General features: G+C 41.8%; 3 protein-coding genes across 10 annotated transcripts in view; 1 reads left to right on the forward strand and 2 right to left on the reverse strand.

Annotated features, from left to right (window-relative positions):
• On the reverse strand, nt 1-6796 carry ftcdnl1 (formiminotransferase cyclodeaminase N-terminal like 1). Of its 6 annotated transcripts, none has more exons than XM_037110472.1 (6): nt 6774-6796; nt 4971-5090; nt 4647-4742; nt 4067-4222; nt 1989-2177; nt 1-963 (listed from the first exon to the last, which is right to left on the reverse strand). In XM_037110472.1, exons 2-6 carry the CDS (start codon nt 5083-5085, stop codon nt 530-532), a joined length of 990 nt encoding a protein of 329 aa, XP_036966367.1. In that variant the 5' UTR covers nt 5086-5090; nt 6774-6796; the 3' UTR covers nt 1-529. The 6 variants fall into 6 exon arrangements, with proteins under 6 accessions (XP_036966367.1, XP_036966370.1, XP_036966368.1 ...); XM_037110475.1 differs by lacking the exon at nt 6774-6796 and adding an exon at nt 6216-6466 and having other exon boundaries at nt 4971-5091; XM_037110473.1 differs by lacking the exon at nt 6774-6796 and adding an exon at nt 6189-6457.
• c9h2orf69 (chromosome 9 C2orf69 homolog) lies at nt 2021-15504 on the forward strand. 3 transcript variants are annotated; one of them, XM_037110478.1, is made up of 5 exons: nt 2021-2158; nt 6700-6810; nt 7180-7472; nt 10684-10922; nt 11378-15504. In XM_037110478.1, the coding sequence occupies exons 3-5, from the start codon at nt 7185-7187 to the stop codon at nt 11853-11855; spliced, it is 1005 nt and encodes a 334-aa protein (XP_036966373.1). In that variant the 5' UTR covers nt 2021-2158; nt 6700-6810; nt 7180-7184; the 3' UTR covers nt 11856-15504. The 3 variants fall into 3 exon arrangements, with proteins under 3 accessions (XP_036966373.1, XP_036966374.1, XP_036966375.1); XM_037110479.1 differs by lacking the exon at nt 6700-6810 and having other exon boundaries at nt 2049-2158; XM_037110480.1 differs by lacking the exons at nt 2021-2158; nt 6700-6810 and adding an exon at nt 6813-6861.
• The window catches only part of stk17b (serine/threonine kinase 17b (apoptosis-inducing)), a 13703-nt gene continuing 5493 nt past the window's right edge, over nt 15316-23525 (reverse strand). The window contains exons 2-7 of the mRNA XM_037110470.1: nt 23072-23284; nt 21527-21665; nt 20019-20145; nt 19558-19606; nt 18752-18931; nt 15316-18659 (exon numbers count right to left, since the gene is read on the reverse strand). Coding sequence (XP_036966365.1) covers nt 18422-18659; nt 18752-18931; nt 19558-19606; nt 20019-20145; nt 21527-21665; nt 23072-23284 — 946 coding nt within the window. The 3' untranslated portion in view covers nt 15316-18421. The remainder of the gene's footprint in view (nt 18660-18751; nt 18932-19557; nt 19607-20018; nt 20146-21526; nt 21666-23071; nt 23285-23525) is intronic.

Raw genomic sequence — 23525 nt, forward strand, 5'->3', positions numbered from 1 at the left:
CCAGGATGAAAATATTTTATTGATAACTGTAGTAAAACACAGTTAAACAATTAATTAATTACATAAAATCTCTACAAATGTAGTTATTCGTGACATTAATGAGTGTTAGTGATGGTAAAGTTCAAATGTCAGGAAATGTGGGTAAATTACATAAAATGCACTGATCAATAAACAGTATGTAAACAGGTTAACTCTTCTGATTTACAATGCTGTAAACAATCAATTAGCATTAGGCTAACAAGGCTTATTATAGCTACAACTTAAGCTAACTTTAGCTACAACTTGTCAAATCATCTAGCAGCAGTTTGCTAGGAATGAGAAATGTGTTTTTTGTGTTGTTATCGGTTTAGTTTGGCTAAAAAATGAAGAATTGTGAGTGATGAATTTGTCACTATCATATTTAACTATTAGCGCTGCACTGGCAACAGCAGTGGTAACAGAGGATGGCACACTTTAACAAATGTTATTGTAATTAAAGTGATGATGTTCTTTTACTTGAGGCTTCACCGGTTTAGGCAATTAATCATCTTCACATTCGGATCTGTCTCCTCTCTCTCCAGAACTCAGCGATCCCTCGAGACAGTGCTAACTCTGCCAGGCCCCTGCACTCCCGGGGGGTGAACCCCACCAGCGCGGTCCCCTTCGTGCGGACGCCGTCCCTCCCTGCCAGCTCCGAGACCCTCGTCGTGATGAGCGAAGCTGGAACGTGACAGTACGGCTGCCCACCGATGGTGAAAGACGGCCACGGTTCACCTGCGGAGTGATCAGGTGGGCTCCCCTTCACGCTTTCCACGTTACAGGCGATTTCAACAGCGCCCTCGTGTGGCAGAGCCAGAACCTGCACCCCAGGTAGTCCTCCTGGGGTCGACTCCCTGATGGCTGTGGCGATGCTGCGTCCCATGTTGATGTCCTGCGTGTCAATAGTGACGTTGCAGTTCATGACGTACGGACTGGCTCCAACTCCTGCAGCACATCAGACAAATCGAGCTGAGAAAAACACTCTCAAACAGTCTGACATCCTCTGGATTAGATTGTCTCCGTGACAGAAAACTAGAAAAAGGTAAATAAGATCATTTACTACGAACAACACCGACATGGCATTATAAGATAAACTGACAATGAAGGCCTTCTCCAGAAAAGTAAAAGTTCGTACCTTCTGTAAAAATACAAGGTGTTGTTGCGATATTGCATTATATTTTACTGACGCTCCAGTTGGTGGTGAAATTAGCTTTTACTCCATTCATACAAAGGATTTGTGATGGATTGAGATATTTACAGCACTGAATAACAGAGTGGACAGAGATAATAGAGGGCAGATCAGACCAGCAGCTGCTCTTAAAGAACTGGTTCAGAGTTTTTCAGGTCGGTCTCAATATACTAAAATATTCACACGCCATATGTACACAGAGAAAGTCCGTAATGGCCTTGTAGAGCTGCCTCCCTCGTGCACTGCTGCGACTTCACTGTAAGAAATCGGAGGACGAAAGTTCAGCCGAAGCTAATATGAAAGCTCAGAAGTCTGTGGTTGTCCAAACAGTATGTAGGTTAAGTGGAAGGGATGGAAGCATCACAGTCTGTATGGATGAGATGAATCATTAAAGCAGCTGATACTGTAGGAACATGGCAGGCAGAGAAAAGGGACTCGCCCTCTCTGTAAGTAAAGTGAAAGGCTCATTTTAAAGTAACCAGAACAACGATTCTTCAGGTGATTAAACACTCCTGAAAACACAAGTATGGATCTTGTATTTCTGCTTATAGAGCCTTTAAATCCCACACACTGGACCTTTGAAAGGTCACAGAAGAGGAGGGAGGTGGCCTGTGGATGAGCTGTAACAAACAGCTTTGTAAACACGGACACAAAGTCATCTGCGTTGTATAATCCTCACACAGAGACAGTCTAACCTTCCTTACAGGCTCTAAAACATTTATCCACAGGAGCTCGTCCGGCATATAAATTCTACCTTCCTCTCTCTGCCAGCTCTGCTCACCTGTGACGCCGAACTGTTTCTGTGGCTGCGTCCCGACGTCGGGCCTGATCTGCTGCAAGTCCACCGTCTTCTTGAACCAGCCCATCTCCTTCCTCCTCTGAGCCAGCCCCCGCTGCAGGGGCGAGTCCGCCCAGCCAAACAGGAAGGCGCTGGTGCCCTGGACCCGCTCTGTGAGTCCCTGAGCCACAGCTGAGCCCAAGAAACGTCACACATGTTAGTTAAAGCTGCAAACGGAGCTCGAGTCATCACATGCACACAGATCCAGAAACACGAGGGCAATGTGAGCACGACAGACATAACACACCTGAGGGGTTTATAATTCAGGCTGAGTGGGGAAAATATGGACACATGGAGCATTTTATTACACGGATGTATAAATACAGTTCTCGTTAGCGAGTTCGCTGATTATTATGCTGCAGTCACACCACACAGATTAGCATACAGAGTGCACACAGGCCCCATGCTGAGGTACTGCTCATTATCAGCAAAACATGTGGCTGCTAAGTCATGTTGTTAACTGTGAAACTAATCAACAGCACAGGAAGCTGAAGATGTCTCATAATCAGCCCGAGACTCTACAGACACTGTGGACGAGCTCATTACTGTATATTTACATTTACAGTCTGTCAGGAGAGATGAAGGCAGGAGGGCTGCGGCTATATTTACTTTCACTGTTGATCAATCCGATGATTATTTTCATGATTTATCTGTAATGAAAAATGTTGATGGGAGTCTCCCAAAGACTAAGATGACGTTGAATGTTTTTAGCACTTTTTTTTTTTGCGCTCATCAGCACTTCTGGACGCGCTGAGTCACTTTGAACGGAGCCAATTTGCTTTTCCATCACCAGTTTTACTGCGTCGTTGAGCCGAGCTGCGCCGGTGATGGACCTGCTCCTGAGCAGAGCCAAGCTGTGCATTAAGATGTCCTGGAAGCTTTTTTTGTCAGCAGTACAGAGACTATACAGTTCAATACTTAGGACATTTTATATGACAAATGAAATGTGTGAAATCACATTTCACCTGCTAGTGCAATAATGAATTTGGAGAAATACCTTCTCATTAATCATCGTCTTCTCTCAACCTACATGTCACAAAAATGAATCCCCAGATTTGTGTGTTGTCACACATTGATGTTGTAACTGCAGTTTTACTGAGGTTTCAACTCAAACTCTACATTGAAAGCCTGGTTTGTGCTCACTGGGACAGAAGGCGATTAATTTAATAATTGACTACTAATCAATTTATTGACGGCAGCTTGATGATTCTGACTCTGCCTCTCTATTGAATCTCGTCGTTTTCTGACATTTTAATGCTTATTTCTTACATATTATAACTTAAAATGTAATTTACACTTGAAAAGGAAACATTTCAAGTCACAGTCTGCGAGCTATCCTCCGTCTGTGTGCCCACACACTGGATGTTAATTATATTTGAGCCACTGAGTCGAGTCAAAACATGTTCGTCTCCGTCCTGAGCAGGCGCTGCACTGAATACAAAACAAGAGACACGAGTAATGACTGTGCCCTGAAAGCTAATAGACCATATTCACACACATATTTCCTCTCATGTCACGCTCACGGTGAGCAGCTCGCATACAGGGATAATGAATGTTAAGCTGCAAGTAGTTAAAGTAGAAAATCTGACAAATAGTTTACCACTTACCACTGATCAGCAGATGGAAATATGATGGATAGTGATGATCACACACGCCATAATTCAGGATAAAACAACATAACCTGTGAGCTAACTTCAGCATTCAGCCGCCTCCTAGCTAACATTAACATTTCACTTCCAGGTTGAAGTAAATGTTCACTGATAATTTAGAATTAATTCACACCTGTCCTGACGTATCTATTAAACAGGAACGTCAGTGTCAGACTCCAAAATTTCACTCTCTTTTGTCTTTTCAGTTCCCGATCAATCAGGAAGTGGTGAAATGATAAAAATGTGCCAGATTTCCTAAATTTAGCAGATCAGACTTGCAAACTTGAACGCAGCAGTACGACCCCCATGCATCAAAATTCAATATTTATAATTGCACTCACACATCACATACATGCACATGTAACATCTCACCCCGAGCCTCTTCAGCGCAGTCCTCCACGCCCACCTCCTCCCCCAGGGGGTAGATGGGTATGAGGTCGACGGCACCCATACACGGGTGAACCCCCTTGTGAGCACGCATGTCGATCAGCCCGCAGGCTTTCTCACATGCAGACAGAACCGCCTCCCCTGAAACAACATGCATACATTTATAGTTTTGTGTATCCTTCAGAAAAGACTAGGATTTGGTCAATTTAAGCAAAAGAATCCAATTTATTTGTGTTGAGGAGTGAGCGTAGGACAAACACACTCGCTGGCTTTGTCTGCATTGTCAGGACGTTGTGTTCGGGACGAGCGCTCAACGAGATAAACTTTTCTCTGTGATCTTTGCCAGAAAAATGTTCATCCTGAATTTTTTTTTTTTTTGTGTTTAAATCCCTGACAAAGCTTATTAAAGGATTTTTTCCCTCTCAGAGGATTGGAGAGCAGGGGACAGGAACTGAATCCCTGCAGTAGAGGCAAAGCTGCAGCAAAGTAGCTGACTCGACTCTTCCCTCGGGAGAATGAATGAAAAGATATTTCACTACAAACGTGCGAACGCTTCGGGACTTACTGATGGAGTCGATGCTCGCCACGATGGTGATGACAGAGCGGTTGTAGTCATGGTCGTTAAAGATGTTCAGCACTGCTGTCCCCTCTCGTCTCACCCCTGATGCAGATGAATTACAAACAGGAGTACATAAAACATTTCAGATGATGTTTTAGATCCAGAGTCTCCTCATGTAACATCCATGGAGGCGTCACAAAACACCTAGGAACCATATTTAGCAGCATCATGGAGGATTCTTAGCAAGAGGATTCAATCAAAGAAAATGTTTTTGTTGCAATTTCTCTCCAGACTACTTTATTTTAAGGTGTCATACAACATCAGACTTGCCTTCCGTGTTGTATAAAGCAGCCTTGGCCACAGTCTCCACCAGGTCTTTCCTGCGAGCCTCAGAAACGTTGAGAAGACAGGCCACCAGTCTTCTGCCCAACGAACACGAGGCCATGTTTTCTGCAACAGCAATATGTTTAATTACTAGTAACTATTAAACGACTATTACTTCGACAGCCTTACTTGGTCTGATATAAGTAATTCATGGTGGCTAACATGAGCTACAGTTTACAAACTTCAGGTAGATATTGCTATTTTCATTTAGGTCCTTTTCATACAAACTCACACAGGCCCTCTCAGCTCATGTCAAGGATTTTCTTTACCAAATTCATGAAAAAAAATCAATAAACGGGACCCTTCAAATATAGCTGTGCATAATTATAGCTGTAATTCAGATGCTTTTTTTAGTTGTGCTATGTTTTGGCACTTTTTTCACTGGATCACAGTGAAAGGATTGCTTAAGGAATCCCGTGACTTTGACAAAAGTTATGACATGGCTTTTTTTGAGAAAATGCATGACATAAAAAAGTTCTGAATTCTAGGTGAGTTGGAGTGGAATGATCCGTTTAACATGATCTCACATCCTGCCAGCTGTTCAACGACAGTCACACTCGCTCACGTTTGAACACAAATCATAATGTTTCTGCCCTTTTTGTTTCTGTTGCACCTGCATCTTTAAATCAGCATCTGTGTTAATAAGCTTATTATTTTTGTATATTTTACATTAAGTGGTTACAATAAGCTATAAACTGCTGATTGTCAACAGTTTCAAGGTCAGACTTCAATGATGATGCCATCTACAGTTAGTTTGTGGAGCTGCCTTAGACAACAGCAACAATAAAAGAACAAGAAATACTACTACTACTACTACTACTACTACTACTAATAATAATAATAATCTGCAAAGTTTAACATGATGAAAAGACCAGTTCCAGAAAATAATGAATGGATATATGTAATTTCTGCAGGAGAAATCTCTGCAATATCCCACTGAAAGGAGTCTCCTCTTACCTAGACTGCTACTCACAGTTCAATAATTCAGCAGTTTAATAGTTTATAAAGTCGTCCTGTGCTGCATGTGGCTCTCTCCATATCAGTGCTAACTGCTGACTGAACATGTTCAAAGTCCAAACTGGAGTAAACTCTCTACTTTTATCTGTGGCATGCAGTCAAAAACATGTGATAGTAACTGAACTGTTGGTCCATAAAGTGGCATACTTGCGTTATAATGCCAGTTCTCTCAGCACCAACATGTGCACTTCATTCTCTGGTGTTGTACCAACTGATGTAAACACCGACACAACACTAACTTTAAGGCAGCTGCTGTCAAAAACATCCACGTTTAGATCCACGACACTGTGAACAAGTAGACTTTAGCATGTGTGGCTAAAGCAAAGAGTGGTCAGCTCAAGACGGTTCACTCCCGTAAACTTTTGTATTTTCTGCAGTTAGCAAAATTTAGTATCCAGTTACCTTTTTTTAAAAAAATTTTTTTTTAATATTTGTTTGTTTGTATCGATTTTATGAATTATGTGAGTACAATTACTTGTAGCAAATATGCAGTTGTTTAGATTGTGTTTGTTTAAACGAGAATTCACTAATGTATGTATTTACTTTTTATATTTATGTATAATGTCTGCAATGTTTATATTTTCCAGATTTAATCACAAATCCAGTCCTTTCTAAGTGTTTTTGCCTATTATAATTGTCCCATATTTCTTTGTTTAAGCCGTTAACTGCCCAAACTGTGTGGTGTTGGCCGACTAGTCAAAACCGGAAGTACAGAGGAGTCTATCATCCCACCACCATCCACGCTGCAGTATCTCTGGAGTCCAAAACAGTAAGACATGCGCAGTAGAGCCTCTGGTTGGCTCCGCAGCAGCTAGCAGCGGTGGGTGTGTTGTTTGATAAACAGCGCCTCTCCGTGGATAGAAGATGACATAAAACTGACAGAATTTAATAAATAGGGTCAGAATTTGTTATTAAACTGCGACGATGTGAGGCACACGACGGATACAACGCACTGCAGACTGATAAATATTTCGGTTATAGCCACTTAAAGGCTAGTTGTGTGGACGTTAGCTACTAATAATGTGATGCTGTAGCTAGCAGATGTTAGCTGGTTAGCTAGCTGTCAGCAGCAGGAGCAGCATGGTGTAGTTAACTGCGTTTATAAAGAAAAAAACGCCGACTCATTTTCTTATTTTAGAGTTCATGCTAGCTGCCCGAGCAGTCGCGGTGGGCTTCACTCTGATAGCTGTGGCCAAAACGATGACCTCCGTGGCAGCGACATCCTCCGAGCCCCGGGGACTGCATGCATCAGCCAGCCGGGATGGAGGCTCCGGGAGCCCGCGGCAGAGGCTCCAGAAGCTGCTGGCGGTGCCTGGATACAACCCGAGCCGAGTGAACGACCTGCTGCTCCTCCGGCCTGAGACAGACGGTGCTGAGTCAAAGGAGAAGAGCGGTAACAGACATGTGGTGTTTTTCCACGGGGACATTCAGGTGAGTGTGTGGAGGTGTATTGATCAGGGAGGGGCTCAGGGGATCAATCAACAGTAAGAAGGTGACTGTCCTAACTCATGATTTAATCACTGAAAGCTGTTACTGAGACACAGAGATGTAATATCATTTCAATTCACTCTCACCTTCAATAACCATGAGACAGGTGAGCAAAGTCCTGTTAGGGTTCACGAGCAAACTGTTAGCTGGAGGTAAAGCTGCAAGAATCAATGGATCAGTTGTCAGATAGTCAATTAATCACCAAATATTCAGGTTATTGATTAATCTCTTAACTAATTGTTTTTAAAGTCAAAATTCTGTGATTCCAGCTTCTTAAACGTGATTATTTTCTGGTTTCATCAGTCGTCTGTGACAATAGACTAAATGTTTTTGGGTTGTGGACAAAAAACATAATATAAACATAAAAACACTAAAGTCATGATGTCTTTAGACAAAATTACACATGAAAAGGAAAAATGCAGAAAATTCATGCATGTTACATGGTGATAGAAGTTTTTAAAGAAAGAATATTTTTGTTTGGCAAAGACAACATGTTGCACATCAGACCAGTTTTAAAAGATCGGTAATGACTCTCTGATAAGTTGTCGTCTGTTTCACTACAAACTATTTCTGAGAATCAATGAATGACTTGTGTCCTTTATTAAGGGAAAAAAGCTCACATGTGGTTATTTTCTGGTTTCTTTCTTCCTCTGTGAAAGTAAAGAAAATGTCTAAACAGAGCAACATTTTTCACCATTATTCTGACTTAAAAATGTTTTCTTTGTTTGTTTAAATTACAAATATTTTTATTTGGATTTTTCATAGTCAAACATACAGCTGCATTGTTTTATACTAGATATTATTTCCTGTACAGATATACAGAAAACACAAAAACCTCAAAGAAAAGCTATTTTAAAAAAACAAAAACAGATAATTAAGAAAACAGATCATTTTGGTGTTGGGGAAAACAAGAGTATTGCAAACTATCTTGCTAAACATTAAATTCCTCTAAACTCAGACCCAGTACAGACGGCATGAAAGATCGATTTGTCTCACTGGAAGAAGTTAAACCACAGCAAAGATACCTGGAGGAGAAAAGTGTCTCATACTGACTCACTCTGAAAGTTTACGACATGTACTTTGTCTTTCATGTGTTTTTCAGTTGTAAAGATTTTTTTAAAATAGTTTTTATACAACATGTGGAACCTCGTGGGAGAGAGGACACGTTATTCTTTGTTTCACTGCTTCATAAAAAACTCAGTAAACCAGAGAAATCACCTGCATGTTAATTTTCACACGAGGAAGCACGTTTGGGTTTAGTTGCATCAGAATGATGGTTTATCGTTTGCGGTTGCAGAGAAATCTGCAGCAGGAGATTAAAATCCGTCTGAGAGGTTTCTGTCTTACGAGGGCTGATATTTGACTCTGACACACTTGGCAGCTCTGCGTTGATATCAAGTTAAGTTTATTTATACTGTTCAGACCTTCATCAGTGAACTACAGTGTTCACCGCTCAGTGTTAAGTAGTAAAATTAAACTGAAAGCAGCTCTGTCCAGTGCCAAGCAAGTCACGCTGAGCTAATACTGGTGCACAGGTACAATCCCTGCCTGTCTACCTGTGGAGAAGAGTGGATCATGATATGGAGAGAGACAAGGACGCTTAAATAAAAGTCTGGACTTGAAAATTAGCGTTATACGACCTCTTTAACCTTTGATGTGATGTTTATTTATACGCTCTAGCTAAGTTTGTGTTCACAGATGTAATAATGGTCCGTAATGACGTGATATTGCATATTTTGTTTACTCATAAAGGTAACATGTTCCTGTGAGCACCCACCGCTTTTATCTCTATAACTCTGCAACTCACACCAAAATAATCTAGATGGATAAAAAGCACTACAGTTTAAGGAAGACACTCTTAAATCTGAACTTTGTTCCTGATGAAGAACCAGCACATTGTGTTCTGTTCTGAGCATCACAGACGTGTTTCTGATCACGTGTTCTGAACAAACTTCTTTAAAGAAGAAGACGGTCGAGTCTCTTCATCCGATGCCAAACCTGTTAATTGCAGCGGTTGCCAGATTATGCTGTCAGATTATGCCGAGCCATCTCAGAGGCTTTTTGTTTCTTTTTTTAGTAAGTGGACGGGCGCGTCGCTAATCAAGTGTAAAGAAATATGGAGGAGTGAAAGAAGATTAAACGTCGCCCGTTTGTTTTTCTTTTCTAATTTCCCTCGAAGAATTTAAGAAGTGGCCTCGTTTATCAGAGCTCCTCTTTTCTTTGTCCTCATTTGCAATTCATCAGGCGACTTTCCAGGCGAGTGTTAATATTCCCACAGTGTGCCGGTGTCTGCCAGGAGACGTTCGTATGCGCAGGATGCCGTCACGCTGATGTTTCCATGTAAATACAGAGAATGAGGTCATTGTGTTGAGACCACACAGTCTGACGGCGCGCTGAGAGGATGCTGCTGATGGAACTAATTTAGTGTGTCAGAGATGGACGTGTGTGTGTGTGTGTGTGTGTGTGTGTGTGTGTGTGTGTGTGTGTGTGTGTGTGTGTGTTTCATTCACACTCTCACCATGGCTGTTGTCAGGAGAAGGGAACATTTATTTTTTTGGCAGACATCTCTGACTTTTTATCCTTCCGTTTAGATTTTAAGCTTTTAAAGGGCCGATAACGCTGCCAGAGAAACTCCTCTCGTCTCCAGTTAGATAACTTTACGCCACAAAACTTCATCCTTCAAAGCCTTGTACTCTAAATGTCATGACCACGATGACTAAACATCTCATTTTGGGCAAACTGTGGGCTTCGTGGATGATGTACCTGAATATTAAGGACATAAATAGATGCAGAGTGATAAAAATTATAAAAACATTTTAAAAGTTATTGCAAAACTATATCTCTGTGGCATTACATTTCATTGGATATAATGTTTTTATGGAGTGAAATAGAGTTACAACTTAGAAATACTTTCATTGTTGATGAATCTTTGGATTATTTTGTTTATTGAATTGTTGTTCAGTCTAGAGATCGACCAGTACCGATCAGTGTCACAATTGCCCTTTCAAACATGAATCCATTTTACGATGTTGTCTCTGTATTTTAAGAGCCGACACGTTCAATTTTCGCCCCTCTCATCATGTTCATGTTGTCCCAGTGTGTAGAAGTTGTCCTGCAGCTTTAAACCGTCTCCTTCTGCTTGTTGCCGGGTCAGAACTTCCAGGAGGAGATGTCTGTGCAGCCTGAAGGAGCTCAGTGGCTCCGCTGGAGTCTGGAGCAGGTCGCTCTCACTCTGGGCCGGCGTTTCCCCGACCGACACATCTGGGTCGTCCGAGCCTCCCGAATGTATCTGCACAAGTTCAGCTGCTACCACAACTTCGTGGAGAGCAACATGTTCGGGGCTCCGGAGCACTCGTCGTACTCACCTGAGACTGCGGCGTTCCGACACCTCAGGTATGTTCGACGTTTGAACCTTTGCATCAACTATCAGTAAGCGTGAGATGACGTTGTTCCACCTCCAGCAGCTCTTTTCCTTGAATTTAGCCAAAATGTAGCAGCTCAAGTTCAGTTAATTTTTTTTGAACATATAATTTTACTTTCACAAGATCAAGTGGTTCAGCTGTTCAACCTGTATTTGTATTTGGCCACTGGAGGGCAGCAGAAACAAATCTTGAACACGTTACCACCTTGATAACAGGATGTTATGTTGTCAATGTTTTGCTTGTTCACGCATCCACTGCTCTACATCACCATTCATTCAGAGTGTCTGTCTGTCCACATGATGACTCTTCATCAACATTGATCTTTTTTTTCAGCTCTTGTTTGTTCCACCGTCACCTCAACCTTGTGAGCTTTACTAAAACTTTGTGGTGATTGTGTTAAATCAGTGTGAACGTCTCTGATCACAGGTCTCTGCTGAGCCACGGCATGGAGCGAGCCAACCTACCAAACCCCCTCCAGCCACAGGGAGGCGCTGACAGCGTCCCCTCAGGGTTTTCTCTGACGCTGGTGGGCTTCAGTAAAGGCTGCGTGGTCCTGAACCAGATGGTGTACGAGCTGCCGGGAGCCCGCGCCGACCCGCAGCTGTCTCACTTCATTAAACGCATCACCGACATGTTCTGGCTGGATGGAGGCCACCCGGGAGGCAGCGAGACCTGGGTGACGGACAAGCAGGTGCTGAAGGAGTTCGCCTCCAGCGGCGTGTCGATCCACGCCCACGTGACCCCGTACGAGGTGTGCGACCCGATGCGGGCCTGGGTGGGCCGCGAGTACGGGTACTTCATCAAGACCCTGGAGGAGTTCGGAGCCTGTCCCAGCAAGAAGCTGCACTTCGAGGACGAGCCCCCGTCCATCGAGAACCACTTCAGGGTCATCCAGGAGTTCTGAGTCCGAGCCGATCGCCTGAACGTCTCTGAGCGCTGCAGATTGTGTATCCAGAGTACAGAGTGAGTGTCTTAACCGCTGGTCTTACCTCATCGTTCTTACCAAGCGTTCAACAGATGATGACAGGTGACTTTTACTGCTAAACGCACTCGATCGTCTCCTGTGGCCGCGAGGAGGAACACGCAGGTATGAAAACGGTCTTCCTCCTTATTTATTCTCTAGGCTGAATATCACCTTTTACCTTTGATTCTGTCTTCGAGTGGCTGCAGAGCTGCTGAAACATGACTGACTCGTGTTGCCTCAGTCGGAGGGAACGACTTTAATGTCTGTAACGTGACGTAAAGTGTAATATTGTGACTTTCTGCTATGATTTTAATCTTAATGTCTGTTTGCCTGAAGCAGAGCAGCTTTTTACATTCTCCTCTTGCCTGCACGTGTTGAGCTACTTTTAGACGAGTGAATGTTTGAACGTCTGAACTTTAAACTTTCAGACTTCATCAGTCGGACTCTCAGCGGTGATTTTTGATTGTATTTAAAACGTGTGGCCGGTTAATTATTTAATGAACTTTGTCAGAGTTTAGAATGTAGTTCTGTTGTCATTCCTTTAGTTGAAGTTTCTCTAATAGTTAGAGTTTCAGTTAACAACACAAACTCACCTCAAGGTCCATTTAACTGTTCTGGAGCTTTCGTTCAGATCACGATTTGTTTTGAGCTGCTTTACACTCCGTCACGTCGACCTTGAGGTGAGAGTTTCTAGATTAGAAATCATTTGTTTAACGTGTTACTAGCTATTAACACTTTTCTTCTTATTGCACTTGATGTTAATTTGCTCTGTTTTGATTGGATCTTTTTCTCACCTGTTGTACATTTTTGTGTTGAAAATACACCAAATTATTGTTTTTATAAATTAAGAGGTTTCTGATTCAAACTGTGTTCCACAACCAACATCAGTATCAGAAATGCCTCTGATACGTCCTAAAATGTTGGATTACTGATCAGATATGTGTAATTTATTGGCATCAGAACGTTCACCTGTATGCAATTTAACCATTAATTTGTTGATTTTAGTGTTTTTTTCAGTTCTGACTGTCAAACTAGATAAAGCACTCTGTAGTAATACTGCAGACTAAACAACGATAGCAGTGATATCTCATTCATACAGGGTTTGAAAAAAGGAATATAAATATAATTGAACGCACTAGTAGCAGATTTATGGAAGCCCTGAGGGTCAAGTGAGGACTCAAATATTTTTGTTCTCTATATTTTGAAATCAGTGTTTTTTCTTTTCATATATGAAACCAAGTTTTCAAAAAAGTTCTGGCATGCTAATTGTTTTCTTTCTTCAAAATGTTTGATTTTTTTCAGGATTATTTCCAAATATAAAAAGAAGTTTTGGCAGGAGAGGATTTTTTTTTTTTTTCCCCCTGAATGTGTGAAACTTTTTCTTTTTTTTCATGCGTCAAATCGATTTTTTTCATCCTCTGGAGAATTTTCTTCTTTCATGTGTGAAAACATGCAAAACCAAAAATGTTGTAGAAGAATCTTTGTTTTTTCACACCGGATTTTATTTTCCCTGCAGAACTTTTTTTCACACGTTTGTTGATTTATGAAACCATTGAAAAGTTTTGTCAGAAGATTCTTTTCACGTGTGAAAACATGCCAAACATTTTCCCCGTACATCCGTACAACCTTAAACCAAATGGAAACAAAAAAATTGTTTTATTTTTTTCAAGTCTGAAAAACATTTTTTGTTTGCTTTGTTTTTACATTACAACCAAGCACCATGCATTTAAAAGATTTTTTCAGTCTGTTCTTTCACGTGTGAAAACATGCAAAGCCAAACATTTTATGGGAGAATTTATTTTTCCTCTTTGTATTTATTCATGAAACCAATGAAAACGTTTTCTCATAAGACTTTTTTTCATGTTCGAAAACATGCCAAACATTTTTCCCTGTACGACCATGCACAAAATGGACACCTATCCTTTTTTTCTTTTTTTAAATTTTTTTCACTTGCAAAAACATTTTTCTCCATAGGAGAACTTTGTGTTTTTCATCTGCGAAAAGATGTTAAAAAAATTGTTTCATGTGTGAAAACATTTTTTTTAAGGATAATTTATTTTTTTTACAAGAGTGAAACCAAGACAAGTTTTTTTCCCATGCTTTTGAAAGATTTTTTCATATTCAGCAAAAAAGTTGTTCTTTCGTGTGTGAAAACATGCAAAAACATTGTTTTTACACTAGAATACTTTAGTATTTATTCATGAAACCAACTAAAAAGTTGTGTGAAAAAACAACATTGAACATTGTTCTCCCTGATACACGAGACACAAAATGGAAACATTTTGTGGAAGAATTTTTATTTTTTGGGTTACGGTTCTGAAAAAAATCTGAAAACATTTTTTATTAGTTTGTACGGGAGAATTTTTTTTTTTTTCTTTTACATCACAACCAACTTTTTTCTTTTATTTTCATCTGTGAAAACATACGAGAACTTTTTCTATTTTTGAAAACACGTAAAAAAGAAATTCTTGGGTGATTTTTTTTTTTTTTTAAGGATACTTTATTTTTCTACATGTGTTAAACCAAGAGAACACATTTTGATGGGATTTTTTTTTCCTGCAAGAAAAGTATTTTTTCTCTCTGGAGAATTTTATTCTTTCATGTGTGAAAACATGCAAAACCAAACATTTTGTGAGTTTTGGCAGCATTTTTTTTTGTGTTTGTGTTTAGTGGATTTGTCTTTTCCCCTGGAGAATTATTTTTCATTTAAACACATAAAAAAATTAAATGGCTCCGACATAATTTAGATAAAAAAAGAATCCTCACATGACCTTCAGGGCTTCCGTACAGATCGGTTCTCAGGCAGATACCCGAGTTCAAGAACTGAGAAAGAAACACGTTAAATAAGTTGGACAGATGAATTAATGAGACGCTGCATCTTAATTCTCTCATGTGAAGTTGTTTTGTTTTGTCATTGTGGCAGAAACTGTTTTATACTGTACTTTCTGTTGACTGCAATATGTAAAAGTACAAATCCTTGCTAGCTGTATGGGAATGTAGCAGCATGTGTGTTAATCTGTGTATTCCAGTCTGATCTCTGTGAGCTTGCACACAGTAGCATCTTTGCACTAAGCTGACGGCTGTAACTCGTTCTGCTGAATGTAACTTCAGATCATTCCACGTTTGCTCCTCGCTGTCTGTTGTGCTGTTAAAAAAAAAAAAACCCGACGAGGACGGAGAAGGTGAACTTTTTTAAAAGTTGTGTAGCAAGTGTTCAGCCAAGGTAGCATGAAGTGTTGTTGATTATCTGCTTGTTAACATGTGTGCATGTCACTGATGCTGTTTGTGCTGTTAACCAAAGATGGAGAGCGGTTTGTTTCAGCAGGTGGCAGCAGAGCGTTAAAAACATCTGATCTGCAGTAAAACGGCTCAAAAACAAGACAGGAAACACTCCATCGGATATTTTCTACAACCTTTAATGAGCTTTTTCAGTTTGCTTTGTGATGCTTACATATTAGCCTGCAGTTGATCAGAATACAATACAGATTATGTTTCTTTCTTTTTTTTTTCTTTTAGTCATTTCAGATGCAATCAGAATGCTCATACATTAAAAAAATATAAAATGCAAAATAAACAAACATCTCATGAACATTTCGTTGTGCTTGTGGCTGCTGGTTTGACTCCAACCTACAGTTTCCTTCAGTCGCACACGACAAACAGGAATGTTGTTGATACCAGTCGCCTGATGTCACTGCTGCTGCTCCGCGTCTCAGACTGGTAGCTGCTGAGGATAACAGTACAACAGATGTACAAAATAACACGATCAGCGGCGCAGCATCAGTCATGTTCAAGTGACAGACTGACAATGACTGACGTCACTGCAGAACGAGTCCGTCTGCTCTCGAGGTTCAGCTACGAGTCAAGTCTTAAAATCTTGTTTTTTTACAACAGGAACAGGAAAAAGAAGCTTAACTTGTATCTGAGAAATGTTGCGTTTCAAGTGACATCATTTCAGCCTGGATCGAGATTATTTCAAGACGCCGACACCTGAAAGAAACTGAGATGAGGCGAGATTCAAGCTTATTTCATTACAGATACGCCTCCCAGCTGCTTCTACAACAAGCGCGAGTAGAATCTGCCGATTGGCCGAGATGAAAATCTTCCAGTCTTGAAGGATGACAGCATACAGATGAGAGCACGGCCGTGGCTGGAGACGCCCAGCTCCGACACAAAGGCCATTGTTGTGTACCAGCTGCTGACGACAACAAACAAACACACAGTGTGGTCCGATTCTGTTTGGCCCCTCGGAACAAGAAGAGGAATGTTTCTCTGGAGGTTTGAGAGCGATCGGAATCGATCAGAGGTCGTTTTCAATGAAGGCAAATCCTGTGAATCAATAGCACCTCGTCACACAGCGCTTCTCTAAGCTTCTGCTCTTTCTACACTGAAAATCATCACTTACACTTTCTCATCACCTAAAATCCTCTCACATCTACGTATCTCAACTCCCAACGTCACAACTTAAAGGAATAACCGTTCAACATTTTGGGAAATTTTTACCAAATATTGAACTTTTCCTCTGCCTTTCCTACAATACCGACACATTCCTAAATCCGTCCACGTATTTAAAAGGAGCAGTTTGCACAAAAAATGAAAATTCTGTCGTTATTCACTCATGCTGAAGAAAAGACAAGTGAAGTTTCGTAGTCCACAAAACGTTTCTGGAGCTTCACAGCAAAACATCGTTGCATCGTTCTCCTAAACAACTGAAGCAGCTGGAGAAACAAAATGGCTCCATGCAGCTTGTAGGATGTAATCCAAGTTTCCAGAAGCTCTGAGATCCCAAATTGATTTGAAAGTACATTATTTATTTCAGCTCATAAAAGAGTCTTAAAAAAAACAAACCATCATTTCAAATCAGTCTGAGACCTCGGGGGCTTCAGGTGACTTGACATCAGACAACTTGTAAGGAGCCATGTTGGTCCCCAGCTGCTTCAGTTGTTTCTGAGAATGCTGCAACACTGTTTTGCTGTGAAGCTCCAGAAATGTTTTGTGGACTCTGAAGCGTCACCCAGCCGCATTGTGCCGAGTCAATAATGACTAAATCTTTATTTTTTTGAGGTTAACAGTTTTTACAGCATTTCCAAAATGTCAAACTGTCCCTTTAAACCCTTCTTCTCACGCCCGACACTTCCCTTACTCCATCAAAGACCTGAATCATCTTCCTCCTCCCGACTAAACCATCTGACTCACTTCCACGTTCGCTTTACTTCCCAGCGCCACCTTAAATCCTCTTTCCTTTCATCCACCCGATCCTCTACAGTCAAACATCTCCATTTATTTCTCATTAACAGCATCGTCTTGTTTTAAATAAACACCTTAAATCATCTGAAGTCTCCCGACATAATCACAACACTTCCTTATAAGACACGTGAGCACATTATTTACATAAAAATATAAAGTATGAGTCCAGCACATAAATAATAATAATAATAATAATAGTAGGCCTCTAACATTAAGAATACACAACACAGTGAGCGGAGAGTGAGCAGCATGCCCTGAGATGAAAACAACAGGAATAAATCACTTCAGACCCGACAGAACGAGAGTAGCTTTATAGAGACGGCACTCTGAATGGCTTTGGTGAACCTCTCAGACTTTTATAAATACTTCTGTATGTGTGCTTCTGAAGTAAGAAGTGCTAAAGTGGTGTTCTCCTCTGCCAGCTAACAAAGAGGAACGAACAGCTCGCTGGAGTGAGGACATCATTTGAGTAAGAGCGGGTGTGGCTGCTGAACGGTGGTATGACTCACCGAGACTCTGAGCCGTTACAGTTTTAAGTTTCTATCTCAAAATGTCACGAATACGAAGATTTGTTACACCAACAGCCTCTCGGTTCTTTGGAAGGGGAATGAATGTAATCTAAAACCCTGAGCTAGATTTAAACACTTGTGCTACTGCAGGGAAACATACGAGGAATGTAACGAAGCCTCCCGTCTCGCTTCCGTTCAGCTCCAACGTGAATTACAGCGACAGCGCGGGTAGAACGAGACGGAGCTGCAACACAGACGGCAAAAAAATGCAAATAAGGATGTTATCACACTTCCTCATTGCAGAGAAACTCATTTCTGCTGAAGCACAAGTGCAACTCAACACTAAGAACACTTCTGATTTTAAGGCAGAGCGTCGTTAACTTGAACGCGTTGTGAGAAAATTAAGAGACGTGTTGCATAGATTTCCCTACAAATACTCCTCTAGCCTTCATCATCACAGGAAATTGTTTTTTTTTAGAGATTTTAAACAATCAAATCGTATTAAATACTTCAGGTTAAACACGGCGCATTAATCGCATCATACTGTACAATTTTCACACTTTTAAACAGCGATGATCAGAGACAGATCTCAGGATATTTAGCTGGTTATCTTTGGTCTGAGTGGTCGATCTTCTGCAGATTAGTGGAATATAAACATGGTAAGTACTCTGAGTGGCGGGCAGCAGACAGCTGGTACTCTGGAGGCTTAAAAGACTTTAAAAGCTCCCCTCTCCCCTTTTAGATTTGACTTTCTCAAAAGTCACCATCTACAGCAGCCGGCGTTTCCTCGTCGAAGCGAAACCTTTTTGCGTGAGAGTGAGGCGACTCCAGGAAGTTCTCCTTGTCTTCGGGGTCTTCGGGCGGGGCGGCCCACTTGGTGCCGCAGCTCCTCTCGCGGGCGGTGCGGGTGGCGGCGGCGGGGTCGGGGCTCAGACAGAACTGCTGCCACAGCCAGGGGTGGCTCATACACTCTGCAGCGCTGGGCCGGTCCCTGACGTCCAAACACAACGGAAACACTCAGAATCCATTTTGATTTTCTTTTTACATACATCACGTGACTGTTGAGACTCCGGCTCTACTCACTCTGGAGCTTTGACCAGCAGCTTGCGGATGAAGTCCACAGCCAGCTCTGACACTCTGGAGAAGGCCTCCCTGCTGTAGTCCACGTTGACCTGGGACACGTTCAGAAACGTCTCCTGCTTGTCGTCTCCGGCGAATGGAGACTCGCCCGTCACCAGCATGTAGGCGATCACACCCACACTCCTGAGGAACACACACACACACACACACACACACGGATGAAGGAGACGGACTCACGAGGACTCACTGGGTTAATAATCCAAGAGAAACACAAGTCCTGCTTTCATCATTTCACTGAGAACAAAGGTGATCATTACAGTAATTACCCAGACTGTAAACAGTTATTAGCGTGGCAGCGTTTGTTTGTGGTTTGTGGCTTCACACACTGAAATGGATCGGCTTCGGTTTCATTTACAAATCATTTGGTTTAAGAGTAAAAATGAGAATGAGATGAAAATCCCCCGTAAAGATCGTCTGACGGTCAGAATCAGATGGGCCCGGGTCCACAGACAGGCAGGCAAACGCTGACTGTGCACCGAGAGAAAACATGCTGCACGATGGTTTTGACTGACAGCTGCTAACACTATGGTAACAGAGGGCATGACGACCGTCTGCTCCTACAAACTGACTTTTCTGTCTCTGTTATCAAAGTTTCTGTTGGATGAATCTCAGGATAGACGATCACAGCCAGAACAAGCTTCTTCTCGAGCCCCGACCGATCTAATAAATGATTGCTTTCCTGAAAATATGCCACCAGCATCTTTATTTTTCTTTAAATCTCCACAATGAAGACTTGAAAATGAGCTCACCATAAGTCAGTCGCTGTTGTGATTGGCTCATAATTTAAGATCTCTGGAGCTGAAAAGAAGAGATGAAAGAAGAAGTCAGGTTTCATTCAATATCACAAGAATGTCTTTGCGCAACTTCCTGTGTTGTCTCATACCTCATCATGTTGTTTTGCTCTTATTCTGATCTTAAGTAATGACTTTTTGTTGTTTCCATCCGCTTCTCTGTTTCATTAAGTACAAACTGAGCAGATTAAGCTGACAGAGGATCAGGCAGAGCTCTCTGTCTGACAGCAGCTGCTTTTTAAACAACTGATAATTAACTGCTGATCATTTGTAAGTTTCTCTCTGAGACCTACAAGAAGATTTCTATCAGCACAACACCAGATAGGGTTCACTCTTAACTTTGATGTGGTTTTACTGCGGGTGATATCCTGCCTCGTGTGTTTGAGTAATCAGAGCGTGTTTCGTGAACATCACCTTACCAACGTATTCAGGTGTGCCAAGAATCTCTCTGAGCTCTCCGACCGCGCCCAGCCTGCGTGCCAGACCAAAGTCTACGATCTTAATGTCTCCTGGAGGAGACAGGCTGGTCAGGAGGATATTCTGCGGCTGAGAAACAAAGAGGAAACAGGGTGAGCATCATGTCGAAAGCAGGAGTTCTGGAAATATGAGACGTACTTTGAACTTGTGCTCAACATTAAATCTCTTTGAACACTTAATCATGTTTTGTCCTGCCGGCGAGAGGTGTTTAACTTTCTCTAAGTACTCTTAACAGGATTATTTGTTCAAGTGCTGGAAATGTATCGACCACATGATGCTGTAAAAACATTAAACACCGGCATTATTGAGTTATTGCATCATCTTACAGAAGAGGAGAACGTACAGTACAGCTGAGTGTGTGCTTGTTTTGTTCTGTTTGCACAGGTTCTAATGTCGATTAGCACAAACAGCCACAACTGGTCATGTTACGCTCACAGCCAGAGTTTACACTGGAGTTACACTGGAGTTACTGCAAATATCTTGACGTCAGATAACAAAACATTCACTTTACGAGCTGGAGTTAGAGCCAGAGCTGGTGGATATAACTGGAGATGCACAACATCGATTGCAGCTGACACACTGATAACCAGTAATCACCTGCGTCTCATGACTGCTACTGATATGATCACCGATAAGTTCAGGTTTTAAAATCTACGTTGTATCTATGCAAACACATAGTAAACATGAACTCAACCACCGACTGTATCAGTGTGTGTGTGTGTGTGTGTGTGTATGCCACGTTTGCAATCTGATTTTGTTTATGCAAATATGACATCAACAGTGTGTTTGTGTGTTTTTGTGGAGAGGCTCCAGAGGGAGACCTGCAGGGCTTCTCCACCGACACTGATTTGATTTTTCATTACCAGCTGAACTTTGCCATGTTGAAACCACGCCATGCGAGACAGAGGGGTGAAAGTGTGTTGACGTACTGCTGGTAAAAACCAAACATTTCCTGGTGTTGCTGCTTCATAATAAAGGCTTTACAATATCTACATAATGAGGAACTTTTATGGTTACAGGAAATCCCAGCTGCTCTGAGTCAAACTGAGCCGACTCAGTACAAGTGTATGGAAAAGCCCCAGTGAGGGGAGGAGGTGGAATTTTTTTAATTTTTCAAGGAGTGGTTGAAAGTTGCAGGAGTGGTGTAAAAATCACCTATATGACACCTTTCAGTAGAGCTTCCTCTGTTTGCCCTGAGTGGAGGTTTCTGTTGCCACCTTAAATCCTGAGCTCTGAGCTCAACTGTGTCGCGGAAACAAAAAAAAAAAAAAAGGAAATTGGGGTTTTCTAGAGCACAAAAAAGGGAATTCACAGCCGAGCACTTAAGGGGTGAGTTTGTGGTGGTGCAGCGAGTGGACATGTAAAAATAGACTCCCTCGGCTCCGGCTACACTTGTGATTTCCTGTGTTAGTGTGTGTGTGTGTTAGTGTGTGTGTGTGTGTGTGCAGACCTTCAGGTCTAAGTGCACCAGGTTGCTCTGATGGAGGTAGTGGACTCCCTCCAGCGTTTGCCTGATCAGACGAGTGATCTGGGCCTCTGGCAGCAGCTCGTCAGACACACAGTGGTCGAATATCTCTCCACCTGCCGCGCTGTGCAAAGATAAAACACACAAACATGCTGTAAATACACAAAAACACACACACAGTGAAGGTAAAATATCAGGCACTTTCAACGAGAGAAACAGAAACATGATGTGTTCATGAACTGCTGGGTTTCCTGGTGGTTTTAGTGGCCAACCCTGAAGTCAGAAGGTCGCTGGTTTGATCCTGCGTGTTACGGCGAAGTGTTATTGAGCAAGAAATCAACCTCAAACCAGCTTCCTGATTACTCACTGGTTAGTACTGTAGGTAAGAACGGCTGCCAAAGTCGTCACAAAGCCCTCAAACTGTGGCCAGAGTACAAAGTTCACCTGATTTTATGGCATTTCAGGTTAGTCAACTTTGTGTTGTTTCTCTGAGCTCTTACTGAATCGTGCAGGCTGTCTTAGGTCAACAGAGTGAGGTGTTCCTGCTGTCTTTGCTTTCAGGAAAGGACTTAAGTGTCTCCACCAACAAAGTATTAAAAGGTGTGGTTAGAAAATCATAGCAAGCCACTTTAACCCTTTCATGCACACTGTTCACTCCAGTGGACCAAAATCTACCGCAACTTTTTTTTTGCAACTAAATGGTTAGAAAATACTTTTATTCAGAATTTAATGACATTTTCCTACAATCTACCACCACAGTGGACGTGACACACCACAGGTGTATGTTCTGCCTATTTCGATGTCTTTGTTGATTCTCGCGGCCTCTTTGGACAAAACATAACAGGGATCAAACAGAATACATTCTGTGTTAGTGCTGTAACACCAGACTACAGGGCAGCTTCCTTCCTCAGGCGGTGAGACTCCTCAATCCATCTCAGCAGTCCACCATGAAAAAATAAATACGTTTTTTGTTTATTAACTATCCTACTCAGATAAATTGGATTCGGATCTGGTGACAGACATTGAGAATAGCCAGTCTTTTTGCTCATACTTCCATCTAAGTCTCACATCTACTTCTGTTTTGATGAGACAAGATAAAAAGGTCTTTCAGATGAGGAAGGACAGTTCGTTTGAATCGAAACTGATGCAACACAAAAGGTAAAGACATCAGGGCATCGTGATGCCTGAGAAGATATTTATTCAGGTCATCTTGATCTGCAGCTTCAGATAAAACTGTAATTCAACAAACATGAGACTTTTAGTTCTGAACCAGGTCCTGGTAAACCTGTTGGGACGAATGAGGATTACATAAAAAGCAGTGAGTGTGGCGGCTCCTGAAGATTAGACAAACAGGACTTTGCCCTTTAGCAGGAACTCACAGGATCAAACTGCCGGCCGTGAGCATGTTTTTGCTTGTTTGTGGAAGAATAAATTAGTCAGCATAAGTGGCATTAGCCCGGTTACATAATGTATTATAAACTGATTCTAAAAAGGTGAAAGAACATGTAACTGCCGCTGCTGTGAACTCACTATTCCAGCACTAAGACGATGTCGTGATCGGTCTCGTACGCGGCGTGCAGGTTGACCACTCGGGCGTTGTTGCGGGCCATCTCCAGGACGGCCATCTCGTGAGTGACATCGGCCCGGCAGTCACGACCTCGCCTCCTCTTCCGCAGGAACTTGGCTGCAAACACTTTCCCCGTGGCCTTCTCCACGCAGCGCTTGACCACAGCAAACTTCCCCCTATCACAATAAAAGCATGAGGATGGAAAATCACATGTTAATCATATCTTAACTGGTTCGTCACATTAGAGTCATGGGAGATGAGCAGAGGCATGCTGGGAGAAATCTTGTTAAATATCCACTACATCTTAAGTGTGTTATTGTGTTAACTAGAACCACAAAATGTGTCAACATGTTTCCACAACGCTTTCAAAATAAAACACAATAAATTATATATATATATAAATTCAAGCATATCCTC

Source organism: Acanthopagrus latus, chromosome 9, assembly GCF_904848185.1.
Source record: "Acanthopagrus latus isolate v.2019 chromosome 9, fAcaLat1.1, whole genome shotgun sequence".
NCBI lineage: Eukaryota > Metazoa > Chordata > Actinopteri > Spariformes > Sparidae > Acanthopagrus > Acanthopagrus latus.